The sequence below is a fragment of the Lygodium microphyllum genome, chromosome 15, assembly GCF_053477565.2.
Source record: "Lygodium microphyllum isolate KBCC chromosome 15, Lygodium_microphyllum_v1.1.10, whole genome shotgun sequence".
Lineage (NCBI taxonomy): Eukaryota > Viridiplantae > Streptophyta > Polypodiopsida > Schizaeales > Lygodiaceae > Lygodium > Lygodium microphyllum.
In genome coordinates, this window is record NC_141149.1 from 18748650 (window position 1) to 18773384 (window position 24735).

The following is a 24735-nucleotide window of genomic DNA, read 5'->3' on the forward strand; positions in this document are numbered from 1 at the left end:
TTGAAGAGATTGTGGTCTTCTATGTTTGGTCTCTAATATTATATGTGGGTTATAGTAAATCTAATCTATGAGACTAACCAAAAGATCTAGTAATAATTGACATCCACTTAGCAAAATCTTATGCTATTAAAAAGCAAAGCTTGAAGCCCAGTTTATTTTAAAGTAGAAGACATCCATTTTGAAAAAGTGCCTTTGAGTGGATCCACAATCAATATATGCAACTTTTAGGATAAAGGGGCTATTAATATATACTAAGTCATGCAGCTCCTTTAACAAGGACGGTGCCTTCATTGTGATGAACCATTGTCATTATATTGCTATCCAACATAATCCATCTAAATTGAAATTTTGAAGATAGATTGTACCTTTGTCCTAGAGGTGACCAACGCAAGTATTCTCCTGATGGAATTCATAGCTCAATTCTGAGTATTAACTTCATACGTTGTTGATCATTAAGGCAAAGTCTAGAGGCAAGCATTGGTCACTTCTAATTGGATGGGTTCATGGTTTTACTTTGTATGTAGAATGCTGGACTTAGTTAAAACTAAGAAACCATTGTGCCTCAAGTTAAATTGTTCACATGCAACGCTTTTGTGCCATGGCACAAGCACAACGGCCTAAGGTTTGAATTAAATTACTTATCCACATTGGCAAGACATTATAGGAATAGCCGGATTTACAGCAAACGAGTGCGCATAACCACACTCTCGGTCTGCGATTGCTACACGTCGAAAGTGAACTTCTCCGTCTCGATGCCCTGCAGGAACTTGAAGCTGGCGAACTGGCGGAGGGAGACATCGCGGGGAGGAGCAGCAGCGGCGGGCTGCCGCTTCGTGCCGGCTCCCCAGCGGCCGTGGTGAGAGTCAGAGTCGGCGGCCGACGTGGCGCTAGCTGGCGCTGACGCGGAGGCCGGGGGGAGGAAGCGCCCCGACGGCGGGGCCCACAGGTTGAGGATGCCACGCGGCTCGCCGGAGGGGCGGCGGACCCAGAAGGCCAGGCAGCGGATGGGGTTGACGTGGAGGGGTGACTTGGCCGGGGCCGCCTTGATCAGCCCCGGGACGAGGTCGGACAGCAGGATGCGAGCTGTGCCCACCAGGGTGTCCCGGCCCAGGCGTCCCGCGCTGTACACGTCGATGGTGAGGCACGTGGCGGCTGACGTGTCCCGTAGCCGGCGCTCCGACACGCTCAGTGTGAGCACCTGGTTCCACACCGGGTTCTCCCCCCGCTTCTCGTCCACCTTCGTCCGCGCCGTGTGGCCCGCCTCCACGTACGCCTCCGCGTACGTCCTCATCCTCGTCAGCCTCGTTACCTTCTTCAGGTCCTGCGCCGATATTATCCTCAGCTCGAACGTGTGCCGCTTCTCAGCCTCCTCCTCGTGCACACTCGCACACTTAGCTCCTCTGCCAGCACGCTTAATCATGTTCGCGATACACAGAGAGAGAGAGAGAGTGCGCGCGCGCGCGAGCGAAAGAGTGAGCGAACGAGCGAGAGAGAGTGAGAGAGAGAGAGAGAGGTGGGGGGCAATATTTTTTTCCGAACAAGCAGCTTATATGTCAACAAGGAGGCGGAAGGAATTCAGAGAGTTGTAACACAGAGATACACGTGACGCAAACACACACGCACAGAGAGAGAGAGAGAGAGAGAGTTCCTTTCGGCAGAGATTCACAAAGTCATTATAGTACAGAGACATAGAGGGATGTGTATGTCTGTGTCCTTGTTTTGCAAACAGGCAGCTGTATTATTCTTCATTTAACAGGAAGAGAGCAAGTATTCACTTCATCAACAGGCAGCTAGATTATTAACGGGAAGAGTGCAAGACTCAAGTATTCAAAGTAACAGATACAGATCATGTGAGAGAGAGAAAGAGAGACAGAGCACTCCAATCAACAGATACAGATTATTAAAAAGAGAGAGAGCGCGCGCTATAAACAGTCCCGACTCCCCCCACCAGCTGGCGCAGGAACTGGAAGAAAACAACAAATGCCCCGGATTCTCTGCCCCCTCTGCAATACCTGCTTTGAAGTGAAACACGAGAGAGAGAGAGAGAGAGGGAGGAGAGATACGTAGGCCCTCACTTCGGGCGCGCCGCTTTTGATATCACAGGAATCTCAACCAAACTTGTTCGGCCTACCCTCGTGAATTAATAAATTCCACCACATCCCACTACCACTATCCGCAGTTATAATTAGAAAATATAGAAATAACAGAATTTAGAAATCTCGTTTATCTTTTATAACTAAGCAAAGCACCTAAGTAGTAAGAACAAGCCCGGCCACACCTAACTTCATGTACTTGTCATGGAGGGGCTCTTGATTCCTTCTCCAGCACCCATCCAAGGTTTCCATTCCAAAGGGCTAAAAGAGCAACTTCACATGAGGATCGAATATAATAGGTAAGAGAGAATCATCAAGCATGTGGATATTCATGTTCACTATTAACCCTTCCTAGGAAGATGCAACAAAGGAAGCATGAAAAGAATGACATAAATTTAAAAAATATAGAAGGATCAAAGAAGCAAAAAATAGAGCAATTGTCCAATGCATGATATTTTTGGACAAGATAATTAGTTTGAATTTATTTTTGTAAAAGAGAGCCAGCTCACTCTCGTGCAAATTGTAAAATCCAAGTCAAGCATGAGCTCAAGGGGTCTTGGCTTAACAAGCTAAAAAACAATTGTAAAACATAAAATAGTGTATGCAAGATGAGAGAAGGCCAATCTAAGCTAATGCAATTAGAGAGTACCCAAGAAAACTAAGGCCATATATAAGAACTAGAAAGTGAATAGATAAGCTCATTATTGTGGTGAGCAATCTTGTGAGCTTTCTTCTAGCTTCTCGATTACTTCTTGCCCGAGAGAGAGAGAGCAAGAGCGAGAGAGAGTGAGAGAGAGCAAGAGAGAGAGAGAGAGGACAATGTGAGGTAGAGTGAGGGACTAGTGTTGTTTAGAAGCTCTTGCTTTCACTTTTTCTCCTCCTCCACTTTTTCTCCTCCTCCTCATGCTCCCCTTCGTGAAGCTTGTATGATAATTGAGGCAACGAAGGTGGACCTCACTTGAGGCATCTTGCAAGGATCATGGTGCCATTCACAACCCTTTTGCTAATAAACAAACTACAGTGAGAAGCTAAATCTATGAATTCACTATATTCCTTTAGGGAGTGCAATGGTTATGTGAGAGGTAGCTATAGTTGTGTTGCTTGAAACACTTGAAATAATAAGTGTTGTGTTAAGTCTGGTATGTGTAGCTTATGAAAGCAATTATATTCAAGTTTCATTACTGAGATTGATGTAATTGAGCAACAAGGCATACACTTTCTATATCAAGCAACAAAATAGAAGCTTGTACTTTGAACATTGTAAGGAGTAGCCTAGGAGGAGTGGGTTGAGAGGCAATCAACTTATACTTGTGTGTGGGCTTGTTGTAGAAATCACATGTAGGTTCCAATCTTCATAAAAAGATAGAATAAGGATGATTAAGATTCTAAAAATTGTAAAATCTAAAAATATAAAACATTTAAGTCTCTGCTTGTTGGCAAAAAACTAGAAGCAAGGGGCTTGGGAAAAATCTATAGGACATTGAGTGCAATTCCTTTTACTTTTTCTTGACTTTTTCTTTGTGCGTTTCGCTTTTGTGTTTTTGTGGAAGTCTGTGGGATTGCATAGTAAAAAAAAAAGGTAGGACAAGTAAGATGATACCACATCTGGGAGCTTTGCGAAGAAGAGCGAAGGTGAAGGAAGAGAATTTGATTCCTACTAAGGTGGGGTTCACTCTGTCCCTCACAAAGAGCTCAGATATACGGCTCTCATGGTCTCACCTTGCATGAATTGTTTGTATATTTGTAATGTCCCCATTTGGTGCGCAGATCGGTCATTGTATGCTCACGTAGTGAATCCTGGAAGGTCCCCAAGAACAATGAACTCTATCTTTTTGCACAAAAAACAATGTAAAAGCATGAACGACAAGAAGCAAGAGACCAATTGGGTTCAATCTCCCCCCATGCCTTGTGTGAGCGCTTCACAAAGCATGTATTTTATGTATATTTCCATCTTCATGCTCAATAATAGCCCAATTTACAAAAATATGACAAGCTTTTAGCTTTTGAGTTTGCTTTCTACAAAAATAGGAAATAAAGCTAATGGACGGTGCCCATAGAGTCTGGCACGCCCAATCTCAATGTCCAAATAGAAATAACATATCCGTGCGCATAGGCGCATACAAAATAATAATCAATAATCAATGTCTCAATAGACATAACAAAATATAGGCGTGGCGCCTATCAAAATATAATCCAAAGGTCGAATACTCGCTAGACTCCAATGCTTTCCTCCGCTACTGCTGCTATCTCTACACATCAACTGAAGCATTCACAATCGTTAATAAAATAATACAATTAAACCGACAAAAGTGAATACCTAGCAGTCTTCAGTTACATAAATAAATCAACTGGTTAGAAATAAATCCTAACCTTAATTTATTACGAGTGCGCACTCTAAACTCATAAACGTTTATTAATTTAATATGCATTTTGCGAAATCACCCGCTATGGAATCACCCACGTACACACTAAATTAATGAAATGCCCGAAAAGGACAGGCGTCCCCATAAACTTCTCGCACAAAGAATCCTCTTTGTGTATGAACCCCGGTCATCTAAGTTTACGGAATCCACCGTAAAACCTCACGGAATCCACCGTGGAATATGCCTCCTGGCATCATACCCCCGGGGTGGGATAGCAATTGACCTCAATTGCTATTAGCTCAATGTGGAGCTAACAGAGTGGGGAAAGCATTTAAGTCTCTAGCGTGCATCCATTGTGCTTCTTCTACAGGATGGTTCTTAAATTTTACTAGATATCTAGAATACCTTCGGCCAGTTCTAGTGGTCATATAGTCAGTGTTTATGATGGCTTCTGGTTCAAGTATTTCAGTCTCTTCCTCTAATAAAGGTGGATTTTCATAAACAGGGTGGATAGGTAATTGGCCTCTAAATGGTCTCAATAAACTAATGTGAAATGTATTGTGAATTTTCCAATGAGATGGTAATTCTAACTTGAATGCATTATCATTAATCTTATGAATGATTCTAAATGGTCCATAGAATCTAGGAGCTAATTTGACAACTGGATGTCTATCTACACTTTGCAGTCTACGCTTTTCTATTCTCAGCCAAACATAATCATCAACTTTGAAATTCATGGCTTGTCTTTTCTTATTGGCTTGTTTGGTATATGATTGTTGGGCTTTAGCAATCATATCCTTAACCTCATCAAAAATACTGTTATGCATAGTAGCAATATCATCAGCACTCTGAATTCTATTAGACAAAGATGCAACAGGTGTAGATAATCTATATCCATAAATGACTTCAATTCAAAACGTGCTTTCTTTGTAGATGTGTGCGGTGTATTGTTATATGCAAACTGTAATAAATGCAAATGAGTGTCCCATGTTTGAGGTTTAGAGATAGTATATGCACGTAAAAGATCTAGAATGGTGCTGTTTGTGGCTTCTGTTTGTCCATTTGTTTCTGGATGAAATGCAGATGAGAAATCAATCTTTGTGCCTAGATTTGCAAATAGTGTTATCCAAAAATTGTTACAAAATCTAGAATCTCGATCTGAAATACTCACTTTGGGCAATCCATGGTTAGTAAAAACAGTTTTCAAAAATAACTGTGCTGCTTGTGATGCTGTTAAAGTTTTCTTACATGGAATGAAATATGCTTGCTTACTAAATCTATCTACAACTGTCCAAATCATGTCATGGTTAGATTTAGTATTTGGTAAACCAGTAATGAAATCCATAGAAATATGTTCCCAAGGTTTAGATGGAATAGACAAAGGCATTAATAATCCATACTATTTACCATGATGTCTCTTTATTCTTTGACAAATCAAACATTCAGAAACGAAATTAGATACATCTGCATCCATATGCGGCCAATAAAAATCTTCAGTTAACATGCGTAATGTAGATATGATACCTCTATGACCTTGATATGTGGGACAATGAATTTCATTCAAAAGAAAAGATCGGAATGGAATAGTAACACACAGTCTCTTTTCAAAAAACATAAATCCATCATTATATGACAATGAATCAACAGGAATGAAATTATTTTGAACTAATTTTTGCCAATCAGAATGAAAAGTAATATCCTGGTGATATGTATCTTTCATAGCAATCAAAGAATCAAAAGATATGACAGAAATATTATGAATTGCAGGTCCTGCTCAATGCATCAGCAACTACATTTTCTTTTCCAGGTTGGTATTGAATGATAGGATGAAAACTTTGAATGAAGGAAGCCCATTTGATATGACAGTCAGAAATTTGGGGTTGGCTAAGTAAATGTCTAATGCTTTGCTGGTCGGTCTTTATCATGAATTCTGAACCCATTAAGTAGTGTTTCCACTGTTTTAATGCTTGTACAACTGCTAATAGTTCTTTGTCATAAGTGGAATATTTTAGCTCAAAGGGTTTCAGCTTAGAACTAGAATATGCTATTGGATGATTGTCTTGCATTAGTACGGCTCCTATTCCTGATCCGCTAGCATCGGTCACAACTAGAAAGAATGGTCTATTAAAGTCAGGCAATTGTAGAACAGGAGCATTGGTTAATGCACGTTTCAGTAAGTCAAAAGATTTCTGTTGAGTTTCAGTCCATTGATAAACAATTCCTTTCTTGAGAAGTTTGGTTGATGGTAAAGCAAGTAATGAAAAATTACGTACAAACTTCCTATAGAAACTAGCAAGACCAAGGAATGAGCGTAACTCATGCACGTTTTTAGGAACAGGCCAATGCAATATTGCATCAATTTTCTTAGGATCAACTTTAATTCCTTCTTTTGATACAATATGACCTAAATACTCAATTTCTATCTTAAAGAATTCACTCTTTTCAGGATTTGCAAACAATTGATTTTCTTTCAGTAATTGAAAAACTAATGATAAATGCTCATAATGCTCTTTCTCACTTTGACTAAACACCAAAATATCATAAAAGAAAACAATCACACAATACTGATATTTCAGAAAGATACGAATCATCATTCCACTGAAAGTGGCAGGTGCATTAGTCAATCCGAATGGCATGACTAAGAATTCGTAATGGCCAAACTGTGTTCTGAATGCAGTCTTAAATATGTCAGATCTATCTAGCCTCACCTGATGATATCCATACTTAAGGTTAATTTTACTAAATATAGAAGATCCTTGCAGTTTGTCCATAAGGTCATCAACTCTAGGTATAGGATACCTATTCTTTACAGTGATCTTATTTAAAGCTCGATAGTCAATACACATACGATAAGTATTATTCTTTTTCTTAACTAAGAGTACAGGTGCACCGAATGGAGAACTGCTAGGTCGAATTAAGCCTCTATTTAGTAATTCTTCAACTTGACTTTGGATTTCTTTTTGCTCTATTTGATTGTGCCTATATGGTGCTTTGCAAGGTGGTTGTGTGCCAGGGATTAAATCAATCTTATGGTCTTCTGGTCGTAAAGGTGGTAAACCTGGTGGTAGGTCTTCTGCAAAATAGTCCTTAAAATATGCAAGAAATTCCTTATGCCTAGGGTGTATATGATTTTCCTTTGCGTGCAATTCATTCACCCAAATAAGATATGATTTAGTACTCTTGCATAATGCACGTTTTGCTTGAGTATGCGAAAGCAGTGAAAAAATACTAGATGCATGTATACCATATAATGTAATAGATTTTCCTTGAAAATTAATATTCATTGTGTGTGTGGAATAATCTATATTTGGATTATGCTGGTGTCTCCAAGGCATTCCTAAAATAATGTCGCTTGACTGTAATGGAACAACTAAGAAATTTCTTCTTTCAATATATGAACCAATTTGAATCTCTAAATCTTGAACTTCTTGTGTGCCATTGTACCTAGTGCCTAAAAATGCAGCTTTTATGCGATAATGCGTAGGTACAGTCTGTAATTTCAATTCCTTTACCAATTTTGCTGAAATAAAGTCATGAGTACTACCGTCATCATGCAAGATAGTTCTTTCCTTTCCATGCACCAAACATTTCATAGTCAATAATGAATGTGGAGTAGGCATACCTGGTAAAGTGTCGGAAGTAGTAGTAGGATCATCCTCATCTTCACTGAAATCAGGCATATCCTCATGCTCGTCTTCGTCCATGGCTCCAAGATAGTTGATATGTGCTGGTGGCTTCTTTGAATGACAATTTGCTGCGAGATGCCCAGGCTGGTGACACTTATAGCATACTATTGGCTTGGCTTTGGTTACATTATTTGCAATGGCTGGAAGTCTGGGTACATTTGGATTTGCTTGTGGAATAGGCTTAGGATTTGGATTGACATTGGATGGTAATGCAGGTGGTTTAGCCCAATTCTTGCGGAAAGATGGTGATGAGAAACGACCTGGATTAAACCTTCTAAAATTGGAATTGAATTGTTTAGATCCATAATTACCATTGGCTTGGAATTGCTGTGGTCGTCTATCTCTACCACGTAACTTATCTTCAGTGTCGTGAGCTAGTGAGATGGCGTCTTCAAGGGTAGCAGGCTTGAACATGTTCACTTCAGCGTAGTAATGTCCAAGAAGTCCAGACATATACTTCCGCTTATGTGTCGTCTCTGGTACGTCTTCAAGTATGCGTAGCTATAGGAGTGCATTCCAAAAATGCTCTGTATACTATGGAATAGGCTCACGATCCCGTTGTTGAAGTAAATCCCATTGCTTGATAGCCTTCTCATGAAATTGCGGTGGAAGGAAATTCTGCATGAACTTCTTCTTGAAATCTTCCCAAGTAGCAGGACATTCTATGCTCTTGCGTACTACAGTCCACCAAAGTGATGCTCTGTCTATCAGATGATTAGTAACACACTTGATTTTATCTTTTTCTGGATAAGTTTCCTCATGGAAATAGTCATCAAACTGGCTAATGAAAGATAAAACAGTCTTTCCTTCTCGTATGCCATTGAAAGTGCGAAATTTGAAACTTCGTTTACTTATCTTTGATTCCTTGCGAATGGTTTGTGCTTCAAGAGTGGCGTCGATGGTACGTCGAATCAAATCTTCAGCTTGAGATTCTTCTTTGTCGGTAGACGCTCTTTGTAATTTTGTTAATTGCGCTTGCAATGCTTGCCTAGCCCTTCGCTCTTCTTCCAGTTGTAGCATGATTAGATCTAGCTTTTGTTCCATGGTAGGCTCAAGTAAGTCGTCTTCAGCCATAGGATCATCCATATGTGGGGTCGTCATCCTGTAAAATTCAATAGACCTTTCTCACTCAAAATCAGGTTAGCGGGATGAGCGTAGCTCAAATTCGCGGTTACAAGGCTATGTATTTTTGGGTATTTCTTTCTTAATTTTCAGAAAATCTGTAATATTTCCATCTTCGTTTGTTGAAAATACTTCAGTAAACCTGTAGATAGGTAGAACACTTTGCCACGAACAACTTTCCAGATCAGAGTTTTTGCGTAGGAACAAGCCTTCTAGGAGTTTTGAGCACTAGTCAGTTCTGACTCGAGTTGACTAGTCTGACTTGCAGAGTTGCAGACTTAGCCGACTTGCAGAGTTGCAGACTTACATAACTTAGGCCGACTTGATGAACTTGCAGGACTTGATTCCAGTTGACTTGCAGAACTTGACTTTTGATGCGCAGGACCCGGAGTTTGGTGACTTTCTTGCCCTGTGTGACTTGCAGAAACCTTGCTTTGACTTAGGAGATTAAGCTTGAGAAGCTTAATGAAGGCGTCGTCAGATTTCATGAGGGGGGGCCGTTTTTCAACACGGCACGTTTTTCGCGATCCTCCTCAGATACCACGTCGAAAAATTGTGGAGCTTGAAGCTTCTTCTAAGCTTAAGTAAGCTTAAACTTATATGAGATAAAAGATATGAAATTTTTTTTCTCATTGTATAACCACGACTTGATGAAGGAGATGGATGCGTGGTCCTCCGCCTGCACAGCCTAGTCCTTTGCGATCTGACAGTAGAAATAGGGGTTCTTGATTGCCAGAAGTCTGCCTGTATCGACGGTTCGCGTTGAGATTCACTGTAGAGCCCGATCGTTCCTGGAGCTCCGCCTTCGCTCGAGATGGGTAGCGATTGGAAGCTCTTGATCTCAGCTCCGCTCTGATACCACTGGTGCGCAGATTGGTCGCTGTATGCTCACGTAGTGAATCCCGGAAGGTCCCCAAGAACAATGAACTCTACCTTTTTGCACAAAAAACAATGTAAAAGCATGAACGACAAGAAGCAAGAGACCAATTGGGTTCAATCTCCCCCCATGCCTTGTGTGAGCGCTTCACAAAGCATGTATTTTATGTATATTTCCATCTTCATGCTCAATAATAGCCCAATTTACAAAAATATGACAAGCTTTTAGCTTTTGATTTTGCTTTCTACAAAAATAGGAAATAAAGGTAATGGACGGTGCCCATAGAGTCTGGCACGCCCAATCTCAATGTCCAAATAGAAATAACATATCCGTGCGCATAGGCGCATACAAAATAATAATCAATAATCAATGTCTCAATAGACATAACAAAATATAGGCGTGGCGCCTATCAAAATATAATCCAAAGGTTGAATACTCGCTAGACTCCAATGCTTTCCTCCGCCACTGCTGCTATCTCTACACATCAACTGAAGCATTCACAATCGTTAGTAAAATAATACAATTAAACCGAAAAAAGTGAATACCTAGCAGTCTTCAGTTACATAAATAAATCAACTGGTTAGAAATAAATCCTAACCTTAATTTATTACGAGTGCGCACTCTAAACTCATAAACGTTTATTAATTTAATATGCATTTTGCGAAATCACCCGCTATGGAATCACCCACGTACACACTAAATTAATGAAACGCCCGAAAAGGACAGGCGTCCCCATCAACTTCTCCCACAAAGAATCCTCTTTGTGTATGAGCCCCGGTCATCTAAGTTTACGGAATCCACCGTAAAACCTCGCGGAATCCACCGTGGAATATGTCTCCTAGCATCACCATTACTTAGTTTATTTTAATAAACAATGTACGTATACATTCCAAAGAAAATTGATTTATGTTGCACATCCACATATGGAAAAAAACTACAGAATCTCTATAGGATTTATAGGAAGCAGGATTGGTTTACTAGAATAGTTTGAAATCTCTAGTATCATGTTTAGATGACTTAATTTCCACTTTAGATGGATCCAAATATATACTGTGACTTATTTTGAAGGGAACAAGTAGTCCAAGACAAAAGATCGATAAAAATAATGCGATTTACAAAAATCATTATTTTCGCCTATTTTTTATAGATATTTGTAATTCTGCCCATGCTAGCTTGTTGACTAGATATGTTCCAATCATTTTAAGCATCCGAATGTCTATATTTGGAGTTCATATGACAAAGTTATGATCCAAACAAGTTCCAAGGTAGAAATAAACGAAAATCTTTGACATCGATGATGTCATCAAAAAAGCCAAAAAGCAGGTGCCCTCTCTTTACCCCCCCCCCCCCCCTCTCACTACTATATAAACAAGGGTAGAGCGTCACGTCAAACACACATACACACATACACACAACAACCCATGTTGAAGTCCCTCTGTTGCTATTAACACGACGAAGCTCTACTACAAATCAGCCAAGCCTCTCTTTCTCTCTCTCTCTCTCTCTCTCTCTCCACCCATACACGAAAGCTCTGCACGAACCCATCAAGATTCTTCCATGGCTCCCAAGAGACGTCGAGAAACTGAGCGAGGTCATGCTCAGAGACCTCCCCAACATGAGGAAGTGGCCATCATTGTTGCTGATGAAACTCAACACGATGCTGAAGCACAAGCAGAAGTTAGCCCCGAACCCATTCAAACTGAAGAACCAGCCATCCCACAACAAATCAAGGTTGCAACTATAAACTGTAGTCACGATGGATGGCCAAACAGAGATAATCAGGTTAGTACCTTAAATAAGGATCACGATTAGTTAGAGCTTACTTAGACTCGTAAAAGCATGCTAGTATTATCGAGTACTTTTTAGGAAGGAACACGAAAAGTGATGAAGAGGATAGATTCTATGCATCGCATTGACAATTGTGTTAAAATGTCTTATGTATATGACTGATTTTGAATTTGTGAATAATAAATTATGTCTCTTATGATTCCAGGCTTGCATAGCCAGATGAATTGTGGATTGTGGTGGTTTGGGACATTGGGGTCCCCAACCCAACGCTCCCTTACACTTTGTAGAGTGTGGAAAAACTCACATGGGGGTGGGGGTCCTACGCTCCCGAGGGAGATAGGTGTTTTTGATTTTGATCACTCAAGCACCTGAGAGGGCAAAGGGCCGAGTGGTAAGTGCCCCTGTTATATAGGATAGCTCGTGAGGTTCAAGGAAGATTAGAGGGGCTCTGAGCAAGTAAATTTCACTGTTGACCGTGGACAGAGTGCAATCACATACAGCCTAATCTTGAGGAATTGGAAGGTCCTTTTCTAGGCAAGAGAGTGTCTTTTTGCGGAAAGACAATTTTGTATCACTCTAGGAGTGATGTTGAAATAAAGTATCTGATTTTCGAATTGTTTGTTATGTGCTAAAGGAAGAGTTTAACGAACCCAGTTTAACGGAGTAATAAAAGCAAGCTAATTTTATATGTCCACATAGTGTGGTAGTATGCTTTGCTAATTAGAAAACTAAGCAAACCCATCGAGGAAAGTGGAAGGCTTCGATCCTGACGATTGGACGCCTGTGGCTGGGTGGACTCGATAAGTCGGGTAACTTTCCAACACTAGATAGAGCTAATTATATCGTGACCCTCCCAATACCGGTGGATTAGTTACTTGGTTTAACACCATTTTAGGGGGCCGGAGCTAAGATTTTTCCTTATGGGTAGGGGGATCGAGTTGCACTCTCCCCCATCTCTCACTCTCTTTGAACCAAGTGCGGTGTTAACATCACCCCTGCCTTTGATTGATTACAAAGTGGTCTTTCTTAGGTGGGCGCTAGATTGTTGTTAGGGGTGACTTATCCACAATTCCCCTGTGAAGTAGAACTGAGATTCCCATGTTCAACTAAGTCCAAGGTTTCCCATGGGGAGACAAGATGGTGATGTGCATGGATATGAATTTTAGTTGACTACTAGAGGACTCCTCCAGGTCTGTTGGAGGATGTATCTCACACGTGGTATCAGAGCCTTGGTTTCAAAAGAGCTTTTAGTGTAAGGTTAAGTAGTCAACATATAAAAAGAATTAAAAAAATAACCACACTTTTTTGAAGAAAACTGTTGTTGATTATCTTGTGCTAAGACTAGCATACGCATTGTGCTCATTAGGAACTTAGTGATGAGGAAGCTACACATTCGTGGGATATTTTTCCCATCATGTATCAAGTAGCCTTAGGGTCGAATAATTTCTCATTCCACGAGGCTATATTTGAGATCATGGAAATTATCTTTATTCCTCCAATTGTATTGCAACCTTATCCTAACTCATGGTACATTATAGATTTATGGCCAAGGAATGGGTCACATATGGAGATATATTGTGAGCATAACATTATTCTTCATTATAAACTATGGAGGATTCGATGGGCTGAACAACTAAGGATAGTTAAGATATATCTTTTGTTCAATGTCTTTGCTGAATGGTTACTAGACATTGGGCATGAGCATGTATCTGAAACCTTGTGGGTACACCAGAAAGTGTTACAAGTACTACCACCCGAGAGAGTTGTTGTGGTGCAAGAAGGCCTTATTTTGGTACTGGATGTTTTGGTTATCCTCAAGAGCCACCACATTATGTTGTTTGCCATGTATATGAGAATATAGACCCTGATACTTTTCATGAGGAAAGGATCCATGAGATGATGTATTGGTAGATCATAGTATGATCAAATACATCTTTGTAAGTACTTTTCATAAATATAAAGTCTCATTATTGTTTTTGAAGAGCGCGAGTTATGAGCTTATGAGCTTATGATGATAATTGAGGTGTTTTAACAAGTTAATGATGAAGTATGCTTTATGCGAGTTATTTTTGAGATCATGTACTCCACTGCTTGTGTGCCAGTCTAACATGTAGGAATTAAGAGAAAGTGTAATGGCTATCTTAGAGAAGACTCGTCTATGGAATTGCTTAAGCTTATGAAAGGGCTAAAATTGGAGCCCAAATTTGGGGAAGGGACAACCCTTACCTGTACTCTATGCGAAGATGTGAAAGTCCATCTCAAGATGTTGAAATGGCTTGAAAAACTAAAACTAGTTCAATGGTTCTTACTTGAAGAACATAGGGTTAATGATATTGTGACAATTAATGGGGAGCCAATAACCCTACAATGTTGGGTGTATGACCAATATATAAAGGTTATTTCTCCCGATAGGATAACCCTTATGTAGGACTGTAAAGTCAAAAATTTATGAGCTTCTAGAGTATCCCAATCTCCCAAAGTCTTATCGATTCCTAGAGACACCTCGTTTTTTAACAAAGAAGTTACCGAGATAATTAGAATCATTAAACTAGTACAATTTGATGAAACATACAAGGAACTCTAAGAGAAGAAATTTCTTCTCAAGTAGGCACCAACACCTAGGTTTAATGATGAAGGACCCAAGGTGGAGTAAGATGCAAAAGCGTGGATTGAGGCTTTGGATGACTATTTCCTAGCCATTGAAACTTCTGCTGCAAATCAATCCATGACTGCTTGTCTTCGTCTTACTGGTGAAGCTAAGCTTTGGTGGAAATAGTTTTGCCAAGATAAAGAAGTAACAGAAGCTTCCTAAACTTGGGAGGAAATCAAAGAAGCTGTGAAAGGATGTTATCTTCCCCCATCTTTTGAATCAATCAAGATAAATGAATTCTACAACTTACAACAACTAATCCTGACCTTGGAAGGATACTATTCCAAGTTTGTGAGTCTGCGCAAATATGCACCCCCAATGACAACATCTCAACAAATTGCAAGGTTCTGCCAAGGACTAAATCCACCTTTGGACACTCGCCTTGAATTAATGAGACCAAAGACTCTCGAAGATGCTCTTATGCGAGCAAAACCTATGGCCAAAGAAATCACTTGAAATGGCCAAAGAAACCGTCCAATAAACAACAATGGAAGGGGTTACCCAAACCATGGTATCGACATGACCAATACCAAATAAAATGATAGAGCTAATGCAATCACCCAAGGACCAAATGGGATAGGAATTAGGCAATGCTACCAGTGCGGAAGGACTGGACACCTAAGGGCTAATTGTCCTAACCATCCTCAAAATCCTAGCCCAAACCAAATTGGTAGAAGAGGCCGAGGGAACGACAACAACAACCCAAGCCATGGACGTGGAAGAACAACTAGTGCTTGGGTAAATACCATGATTGGACAACCCGAGGAATGCACGTTAGGTGAAGAATTTGAAAGAGGATCCATTCATGCTACCGTGGAAAAGAAAGAAGCGGACCACCAATGTTCAGTAATTCAATCTCTAGCTACTTACAAGGGTACATCATTTACGATCTTAATTGATTGTGGTAGCACACATTCCTTTCTTGCACCCAAGACAGTTAAAAGATTGCATCTAGAATCTAGGGGGACAAGGAAAATGATAGTAGAATTGGCTAGTGGGAAGTTAATTTCCTCAATCGAAACTTTAGGAAAACTTCAATTTGAGTTAGACAACCATATAATTGAAACAGAATTTTGAATCCTACCACTAGGATGCTACAATTGCATTCTAGGAATGGATTGGCTCAAGAAGAAAAAATCCCAGATTCTATGTGCTGAAGAGGAAATAATCTTTCAAGACTTGGAAGTGGAAACCATAAAGGCATATGGGAAAGCTGGAAGAACTAGAGTCCAACTAGCCAAGGCAAGTCGACTTAGTAAGGGATTGAAGAAAGGTCAACCAATCTACATGATCCGATTGAATAAAGTCAAAAAGACTAATGAAGGCACTCTACCTTCATGGATCAATGACTTCGAGGATGTCTTCCCAAAAGAATTGACTCAACTGCCTCCAAATCATGAGGTTGATCATGAAATAAAGTTGATTCCTAGAGCCGAGCCAGTGTCAAAATGACCATACAAAATGTCTATTCCTAAAGCTATTGAGCTTAAGGAACAACTGAGACAACTGATAGAACCAATATTTATTCGCCCCCCCAATAATGAACCTTGGGGAGCGCCTGTCCTCTTCCAGAAAAAGAAGGATGCAACACTTAGACTCTACATTGACTTCAGAGGACTAAACCATGTTACGATAAAAAAAACAAGTACCCTATACCCAGGATATGCGAACTTTTAGATCGCTTACACGGAGCCAAGTTTTTTTCCAAGATTGATCTAAGATCTGGATACTATCAAATTCGAATCAAGGAACAAGATATCCCAAAGACTGCCTTCAGCACTAGGTATGGTCATCATGAATTTTTAGTCATGCCATACGGATTGACTAATGCCCCAGCTACATTCAATCGTCTAATGCAAGACATCTTTCGATCATATCTAGATGATTTTGTGCTAGTATTTTTAGACGATATACTAGTATACTCCAAATCAATAGAGGAACATGAAGGTCACTTAAAGATCGCCCTAGTAACACTTAGTGAAAATCAGCTTTATGCCAAGATGAGTAAATGTGTATTTCTCACTGACAGGATTGAATATCTTAGCTACATTGTTTCTGCTAATGGAATCTCTATAGACCCTACCAAAGTAAAATATGTCCTAGAATGGCCAATACCTAAGACAATAAAAGAAATCCGTGGATTTTTGGGACTGACAGGATGGTATTGAATCTTCATCAAGGATTATTCCCTCATTGTTGCACCCTTGACAAATCTTTTGAAGAAAAAAACAGAAATCCTTTGGACCATTGAGCATCAAGGAAGCTTTGATAAGCTTAAAGAAGCTGTAACCACTACACTTGTATTAAAAATCCCTGACTTCAATCAACCATTTGAAGTGATCATTGATGCAAGTGGACTCGCAATCGGTGGGGTGCTAGTACAAGAAGGAAGACCGGTGGCCTATACTTCCAGAAAATTGAAACCCTACAAATCCAACTATGCTACTCATGACCTTGAGTTACTCGCAGTAATTCATGCCTTGAAACTGTGGAGACACTATCTATTGGAAAGGGAATTCACTTTAGTGATAGATCATAAAAGTCTTAAGTGGATCTTCACCTAAGCTGAACTAAACATGAGACAAAAAAGATGGATAGAGATACTGCAAGAATTTGATTTTAAAATTAAATATCATCCAGGGAAGGACAATGTTGTTGTGGATGCATTAAGCCGAAAAGACTTTCTTAATAGCGTTGTAGAAGTTTGAAGCTTAAGAACCGTATCCATACCTGATAACCCTGTACTTGAGCTTGTACGCCAAGCTATTTCTCAGGATAAAGAATATGAAGGACTCATGGCTAAGGTACTTCAAGGGGGAAGCTCTGACAAAGAAAGGTCTAAGATTAAGGATTATCATGCTAGTAATGGTTGTTTATATTACCATGACCGCCTTTGTATCCCAAAAAGACCAGAAGTGAAGGCCAAGATCTTATGGGAAGCCCATGACAGCCCCATTGCAGGACATCCGGGGTATGCCAAGACACACAATGCAATTCGTAAGAGCTATCTTTGGCCAGGATTAAAAAGGGATGTATTAAAGTATATAGCTCAGTGCTTGACTTGTCAAAGAGTCAAGGTAGAAAGGATCAAGATGCCTAGAGAGTTACAACCCTTGGACATTCCACAAATGAAATGGGAGTCAATAAGTATGGACTTTGTTGTTGGATTACCTACTGCTACTGGTGGATATGATTCCATCATGGTAGTGGTTGATAGATTGACAAAAGTTGCACACTTGATCCCAATCAAAACAACTTATAAGTCATCTGACATTGCTCGAGTCTTTATCAAAGATGTATTTAGGTTACATGGATTGCCAAAGACCATAGTCAGTGATCGAGACGCCAGGTTCACCTCTAAGTTTTGGACTTTCCTATTTCAAGAAATTGGAACACATCTATGCTTCAGTAATGCTTATCATCCTCAAATTGATGGCCAAACTGAGAGGGTGAACCAAACCATTGAAGATATTCTAAGGTCTTATTGTGATAAAGAACCGAAACGATCGATTGAACATTTACCTTTGGTAGAGTTTGCTTATAATGCTATCAAAGTAATGGGAAGGCAAGCCTACAAGCTTAAATTTCCACCCTATCTCAAGATTCACAATGTATTTCATGTAAGCCTATTGAAACCTTATGTAGCAAACCCCGATCATGTGCTTAATGACGAACAAATAGTCATGCCTACCTAAGGGATTCTGGAAATACAACCCGAGAAGATTCTAGATACAGGGGAAAAACATCTAAGAAGTCAAATTCTAAGAGAATACCTAGTATAATGGAAGGATTATCCTAAAGAAGATGCCACATGGGTCGATGAGGCAACCCTTATGAAAGAATATCCCCAGTTTCTCTCGAGATGAGAACATCTCAATTTCTCTAAGGAGAGGATAATGTAATGTCCCTATTACTTAGTTTATTTTAATAAACAATGTGCGTATACATTCCAAAGAAAATTGATTTATGTTGCACATCCACACATGGAAAAAATTTGCAAAATCTCTACAGGATTTACAAGAAGCAGGACTGGTTTACTAGAATAGTCTGAAATCTCTAGTATCATGTTTAGATGACTTAATTTCCACTTTAGATGGATCCAAATATATAATGTGACTTATTTTGAAGGGAACAAGTCGTCCAAGACAAAAGCTTTATAAAAATAATGCAATTTAAAAAAATCATTATTTTGTCTATTTCTGATAGATATTTGTAATTTTGCCCACGCAAGCTTGTCGACCATATACGTTCCAATCGTTTTAAGTATCCGAATGTCTATATTTGGAATTCATACAATGAAGTTGTGATCCAAACAAGTTCTAGGGTAGAAATAAATGAAAATCTTTGTCATCGATGATGTCATTAAAATGCCAAAAAGCAGACGCCCTCTCTTTACCTCCCCTCTCAGTACTATATAAACAAGGGTAGAGTGTCACGTCAAACACACATACACATAGACACACAACAACCCATGCAGAAGTCCCTCTGTTGCTATTGACACGACGAAGCTCTGCTACAAATCAGCCAAGCCTCTCTTTCTCTCTCTCTCTCTCTCCACCCATACGCAAAAGCTCTACTCGAACCCATCAAGCTTCTTCCATGGCTCCCAAGAGACGTCGAGATACTGAGCGAGGTCACGCTCAAAGACCTCCCCAACACGAGGAAGTGGCCGCCGTGTTGCTGACAAAACTCAACATGATGCTGAAGCACAAGCAGAAGTTAATCCCGAACCCATTCAAACCAAAGAATCAGCCATCCCACAACAAATCAAGGTTGCGACTATAAACCGTAGTCATGATGGATGGCCAAACAGAGATAATCAGGTTAGTATCTTAGATAGGGATCACGATTAGTTAGAGCTTACTTAGACTCGTAAAAGCATGCTAGTATTATCAAGTACTTTTTAGGAAGGAACACGAAAAGTGATGAAGAGGATAGATTCTATGCATCGCATTGACAATTGTGTTAAAATGTCTTATGGTTATGACTGATTTTGAATTTGTGAATGATGAATTATGTCTCTTATGATTCCAGGCTTGCATAGCCAGATGAATTGTGGATTGTGGTGGTTTGGGACATTGGGGTCCCCAACCCAATGCTCCCTTACACTTTGTAGAGTGTGGAAAAACTCACATGTGGGTGGGGGTCCTATGCTCCCGAGGGAGGTAGGTGTTTTTGATTTTGATCACTTGAGCACCTCATAGGGCAAAGGGTCGAGTGGTAAGTGCCCCTGTTATGTAGGGCAGCTCGTGAGGCTCAGGGAAGCTTAGAGGGGCTCTGAGCCAGTAAATTTCCCTGTTGACTGCAGACGGAGTGCGATCACATACATCCTAATCCAGAGGGATTGGAAGGACCTATCCTAGACTGGGCGGTGTCTTTTTGCAGAAAGACAGTTTTGTATCACTCTAGGAGTGATGGTGAAATAAAGTATCTAATTTTTGAATTGTTTGTTATGTGCTAAAGGTCGAGTTTAATGAACCCAGTTTAACGAAGTAATAAAAGCGAGCTAATTTTATATGTCCAAATAGTGTGGTAGTATGCTTTGCTAATTAGAAAACTAAGCAAACCCATCGAGGAAAGTAGGAGGCTTCGATCCTGGAGACGATTGGACTCTTGTGGTTGGGTGGACCTTATAAGTCGGGTAACTTTTAAACACTAGATAGAGCTAATTAAATTGTGGCCCTCCCAATACCGATAGGATTAGTTACCAGGTTTAACACCGTTTTAGGGGGTCGGAGCTGAGATTTTACCTTATGGGTAGGGGAATCGAGTTACACTCTCCCCCATCTCTCACTCTCTTTGAACCAAGTGCAGTGTTAACCTCGCTCCTACCTTTGATTGATTACAAAGTGGTGTTTCTTATGTGGGCGTTAAATTGTTGTTAGGGGTGACTTGTCCGCGATTCCCCTATGAAGTAGACATGAAATTCCCATGTTCAACTTAGTCCAAGGTTTCCCATGGGGAGATATGATGGTGATGTGCATGGATATGAATTTCAGTCGACTACTAGAGGACTCCTCCGGGTCTGTTAGAGGAGGCACCTCACAATATTTGAATCTCTGAGGTTATTTGTTCTTTGTCTCCCCTCTTCGTGTAATATACCCAACTAAAATCACTTCAATGATACAATTTTAGTAGTCCACCAAGAGAATTTTCCAAGTGACAATGCCTAGTACTCCTTGGAATAACACTAGATTTGTCACCTAGATTCACTTAGGTCCACTTCATAATGGAAGGTTCTTGCCATAACCCATAAGGATCTACCTAAACGCAGGTTTCTAATTTGATGTTATGGTCGCCTAATAGCTTATGGTCTTTGAGCTACTACATTCATAAGTCAAATCGGACCGAAGTAGATGAATGCCACACTTGGTTTATAGTGTGAGTGAGAAATGAGAGGGAGTGATACATGTCGACCCCCGTACCCATAAGGATTAGTCTCGAATCTAGTCTCCTAAAATAGCATTGACCAAGATCTAAGTTGATACAGTAGAGGCAATCAATCATTTGTCCTTTTTCTAGTTCTGTACCTTAAACCAAAACTCTCGGTTCACTGAGACCACCCATCCGTAGAATGGATTCGTAGAGGACCTCCCACTTTTCTCAATGGATCAACTTTAGTTATCTAATTACCTATCATGCTTATGTTTGACATGTAAAGATAGCTTCCTTAATCAATTAATTAGCATGAGGTTTGTTCGTGTAATTTATGCACAATACAAAGACACGATCAAATAGTCTCTAGAAGATATTAACAATAATATAACTATCCACACCTTCTCCAAGGTGCAATGCCAATTTTGTTGAGAGATAGGCATGTTAACCCTATGTATGCAAGGGTGGATAAGGGTAGCTAGATGTGAATGAATTGGAGGGCAGGGGGAAACCCTAACCCTAGCCATCCAGTGGCTATTTAAATAGCCTAAAACTTGCTCTCAAGGTAGAGGAGAGTGTACTAGTTGTACTTGTGAACAACTCATTAAGCAAGATCTTCTTCTTGTACTTGAGCTCTCTCTCTCTCTCTCCCTCTTGTGCATACTCTCTTTCTCTCACTCTAAAATTTCAACATGGTATTAGAGCCATCTCTAATCCAACAAGCTTCCTTCAACTCAATTTTTCACTAAGTGCACATGAGCTTCATTTTCCCATATTGGTTCTTCAACCTCCATACCCAACCAACCCTTACCTCCCTTGGAGGAGCTCCTCTGAGCAAAAGAGGGTATACTAGCCTTTGATATCTTTAAGATAAATCTTTTTTAGCATCAGGTGTCACGATTGTGGGAGAGAAGGAAGGAGTCTCACTTGTAGCTTTCTTGCTTGCACAATGGGGGAATACACACAAGGGTGGAGGCTGAAAACAGTTTTCCTCTTCTTAGTTGTGTAAGCCAAAAAGAACTCAAGTACAAAGAAATAGAAGAACCCTATATATGGGTCTCAAACCAAACTCAACTAACTAAGGTGGCATACTAGCTGAGCCACGAACTAGAGTAGATAAGGATAGCTATCATGTAGCTATTATTCATGGGCGGTGTACCAACCGCATCTGCAACTGACAAGTCGGTGACATAAATACACAACGGTCACCCTGGCGTATCACGAGTGGAGCTCGATATCTCAACACTCCCCCTCGAGCTCAATCCCAATTCCTGCACACCAAGCATGTCTCTGAACTTGCGCAGCTTCTCTGCGCCCAATGCCTTCGTGAATATGTCAGCTACCTGATCCTCTGTGCTGACATAAACTAGATCAATAAGACCTAGTAAAACCCTCTCCTGCACATAGTGATAATGCACCTCAATGTGCTTTGTTCTAGCATGATAGACTGGGTTATTTGCCAAGTGTATACTACTCATGTTGTCACAATAAATGACAACTGGCCCATCTATAGACTGATGTATATCATAAAGTAGCTTATGCAACCAAGCTACCTCACATGCAGCCATTGCTGCACCCCTGTACTCAGCCTCTGTGCTCGACAAGGCAACTGTAGGCTGTTTCTTGCTGCTCCAAGTGACTGCAGCACTCCCAAAAGAGAACACATATCCACTGGTAGATCATCTATCAGAAATACTACCAGCCCAATCAGTATTAGTGTATCCATGCAACTGTATCTGAACCCTAGTCTCATAAAATAGTCCATACTGCAATGTGGACTTCACATACCTGAGTATGCGTCTAGCCGCATCCAAATGTGGTTTCCTTGGAGCCTGCATAAACTGACTTACCAATCCAACAGCATAGCTCAAATCTGGCCTGGTAATAGTCATATAAATCAAACTTCCTACTATGCGTCTGTACATAGTAGGGTCTTCTAGAAGCTCACCTGCATCTGTGCTCAGCTTCACATTCTGCTCCAAAGGAACTAAAATAGGCTTACAGCTTGTCATCCCATATTTGGACAGCATGTCCAATCCATACTACCTCTACAAGAGCTGTATCCCACTTGGTGATCTAATCACCTCAATGCCCAAGAAATAACGCAGCTCTCCCAAATCCTTCATCTCAAACTTCTGCTTCAATAGCATTTTCACATGAAGGATATCTTCATCACTGTCACCTGTCATAATCAAATCATCAACATAAATGACAAGTAGCATAATACCTTTCTCTGTTTTCCTCACATAAAGTGAGAAATCTGCCTTGGAAATCTGAAAGCCAATAGTGACAAGATACTGTCCTATCTTGTCAGACCATACTCTAGGTGCTTGCTTCAAGCCATACAAGGCTTTCTTCAACCTGCAAACAAACTCAGGATGAACAGCATGCACATAACCTGGTGGCTGCTCCATATAGACCTCTTCTTGCAAATCACCATGCAAGAAGGCATTCTTTACATCCATCTGATGTAAAGACTGGCCCTTTGATGCAGCCATAGCAATGACTGCTCTTATGGTTGACATCCTTGCAACCGGACTGAATGTTTCTTCATAGTCAATGCCATATGTTTGTGCATACCCCTTGACTACTAATCTTGCCTTGTATTTGTTCACAGAACCATCTGCATTGTGCTTCACCTTATAAACCCACTTACAGCCAATTGCATTTTTACCTTTAGGCAAAGGTACCAATTCCCATGTAGCATTTGCTTCCAAGGCATCCATTTCTTTATCCATGGCTTTCTCCCATTTTTCTTTTCCCATGGCTTCCTAAAAAAAAGTGGGTTCTGGTTCCTGTATCACTTTAACCATATATGCATAGTGAATGGCTGTAAATCCATCATATTTCAGCCTATCCACAAGATACCTAGCTCTCGTAGACCTGCGCAAAGTAGGTTCACTCCCAGGTGCTCTCAAAACATCCCTGGTCTTCCTTACTCCAGGTGTAACAATAGAAGGAATACCCAACTCATCATCAATGCTCTGTTCTGAGCCACTGGATTCACCATCCACATAAGAGTGACCTGCATTCACATCAAACATGGGCTGATCAACCTTCTCTTTTCCTTTTCGTGATACCTACATACCACTATCTGCATTGCTTTGAGAAGATTCTGCTGATCTCAATCTGCCTGTCCATGGCGAAGAATGTGAACCACTGCTAGAGGACGCTCTAGGTCCACTAATATTTTGTGACTGCTGCTGTGAATTCTGTGCAGCATTACCATTTTGTGCATCTACATCATCAATCACATTTACTGGTTTATACCAGCTACTCATCTCATCAAAAACAACATCTCTGCTCACTGTAAACTTACGAGTAGAAGGGTTATAGCATCTATACCCTTTTTGCTGCAGAGAGTAACCAATAACGATGCACTTCTCAGCTTTTGGATCCAACTTGGATCTCAGCTCATCTGGCACATGTACATAGGCAATGCAACCAAAAATTTTCAAATGAGAAATATCTGGTTTCCTACCAGTATACCTCTCCTCTGGAGTCATCCCATGTATTGCTGCAGTGGGAGTCCTGTTCATTATGTAGACTGCTGTAGCAACTGCTTTAGCCCAATAAAAATCTGGCATGTCTTTTTCATTGAGCATGGCACGAGATACCTCTCCAATATGCCTGTTTTTTCTTTCTGCAATTCCATTTTGTTGTGGGATATAACTGCATGAATATTGCTGCTTTATGCCATGCTCCTGCAAGAACTTTGCAAACTCATTTGAGAGGTACTCTCCCCCTCCATCTGACCTTAGGCATTTTATTTGCAAACCTC

General features: G+C 40.4%; 1 protein-coding gene across 1 annotated transcript; it reads right to left on the reverse strand.

The window, feature by feature from the left end:
• Window positions 1–235: 235 nt before the first annotated feature.
• Window positions 236–2029, reverse strand: LOC148024312 (protein SRC2-like). The gene has a single exon (XM_087693935.1). The coding sequence runs from the start codon at window positions 1418–1420 to the stop codon at window positions 722–724; it is 699 nt and encodes a 232-aa protein (XP_087550061.1). The 5' UTR covers window positions 1421–2029; the 3' UTR covers window positions 236–721.
• Window positions 2030–24735: the final 22706 nt, after the last annotated feature.

Bases quoted from the DNA above. Each gene is read 5' to 3' on its own strand.
- LOC148024312 (XM_087693935.1), bottom strand. From the start codon at position 1,420: ATGATTAAGCGTGCTGGCAGAGGAGCTAAGTGTGCGAGTGTGCACGAG.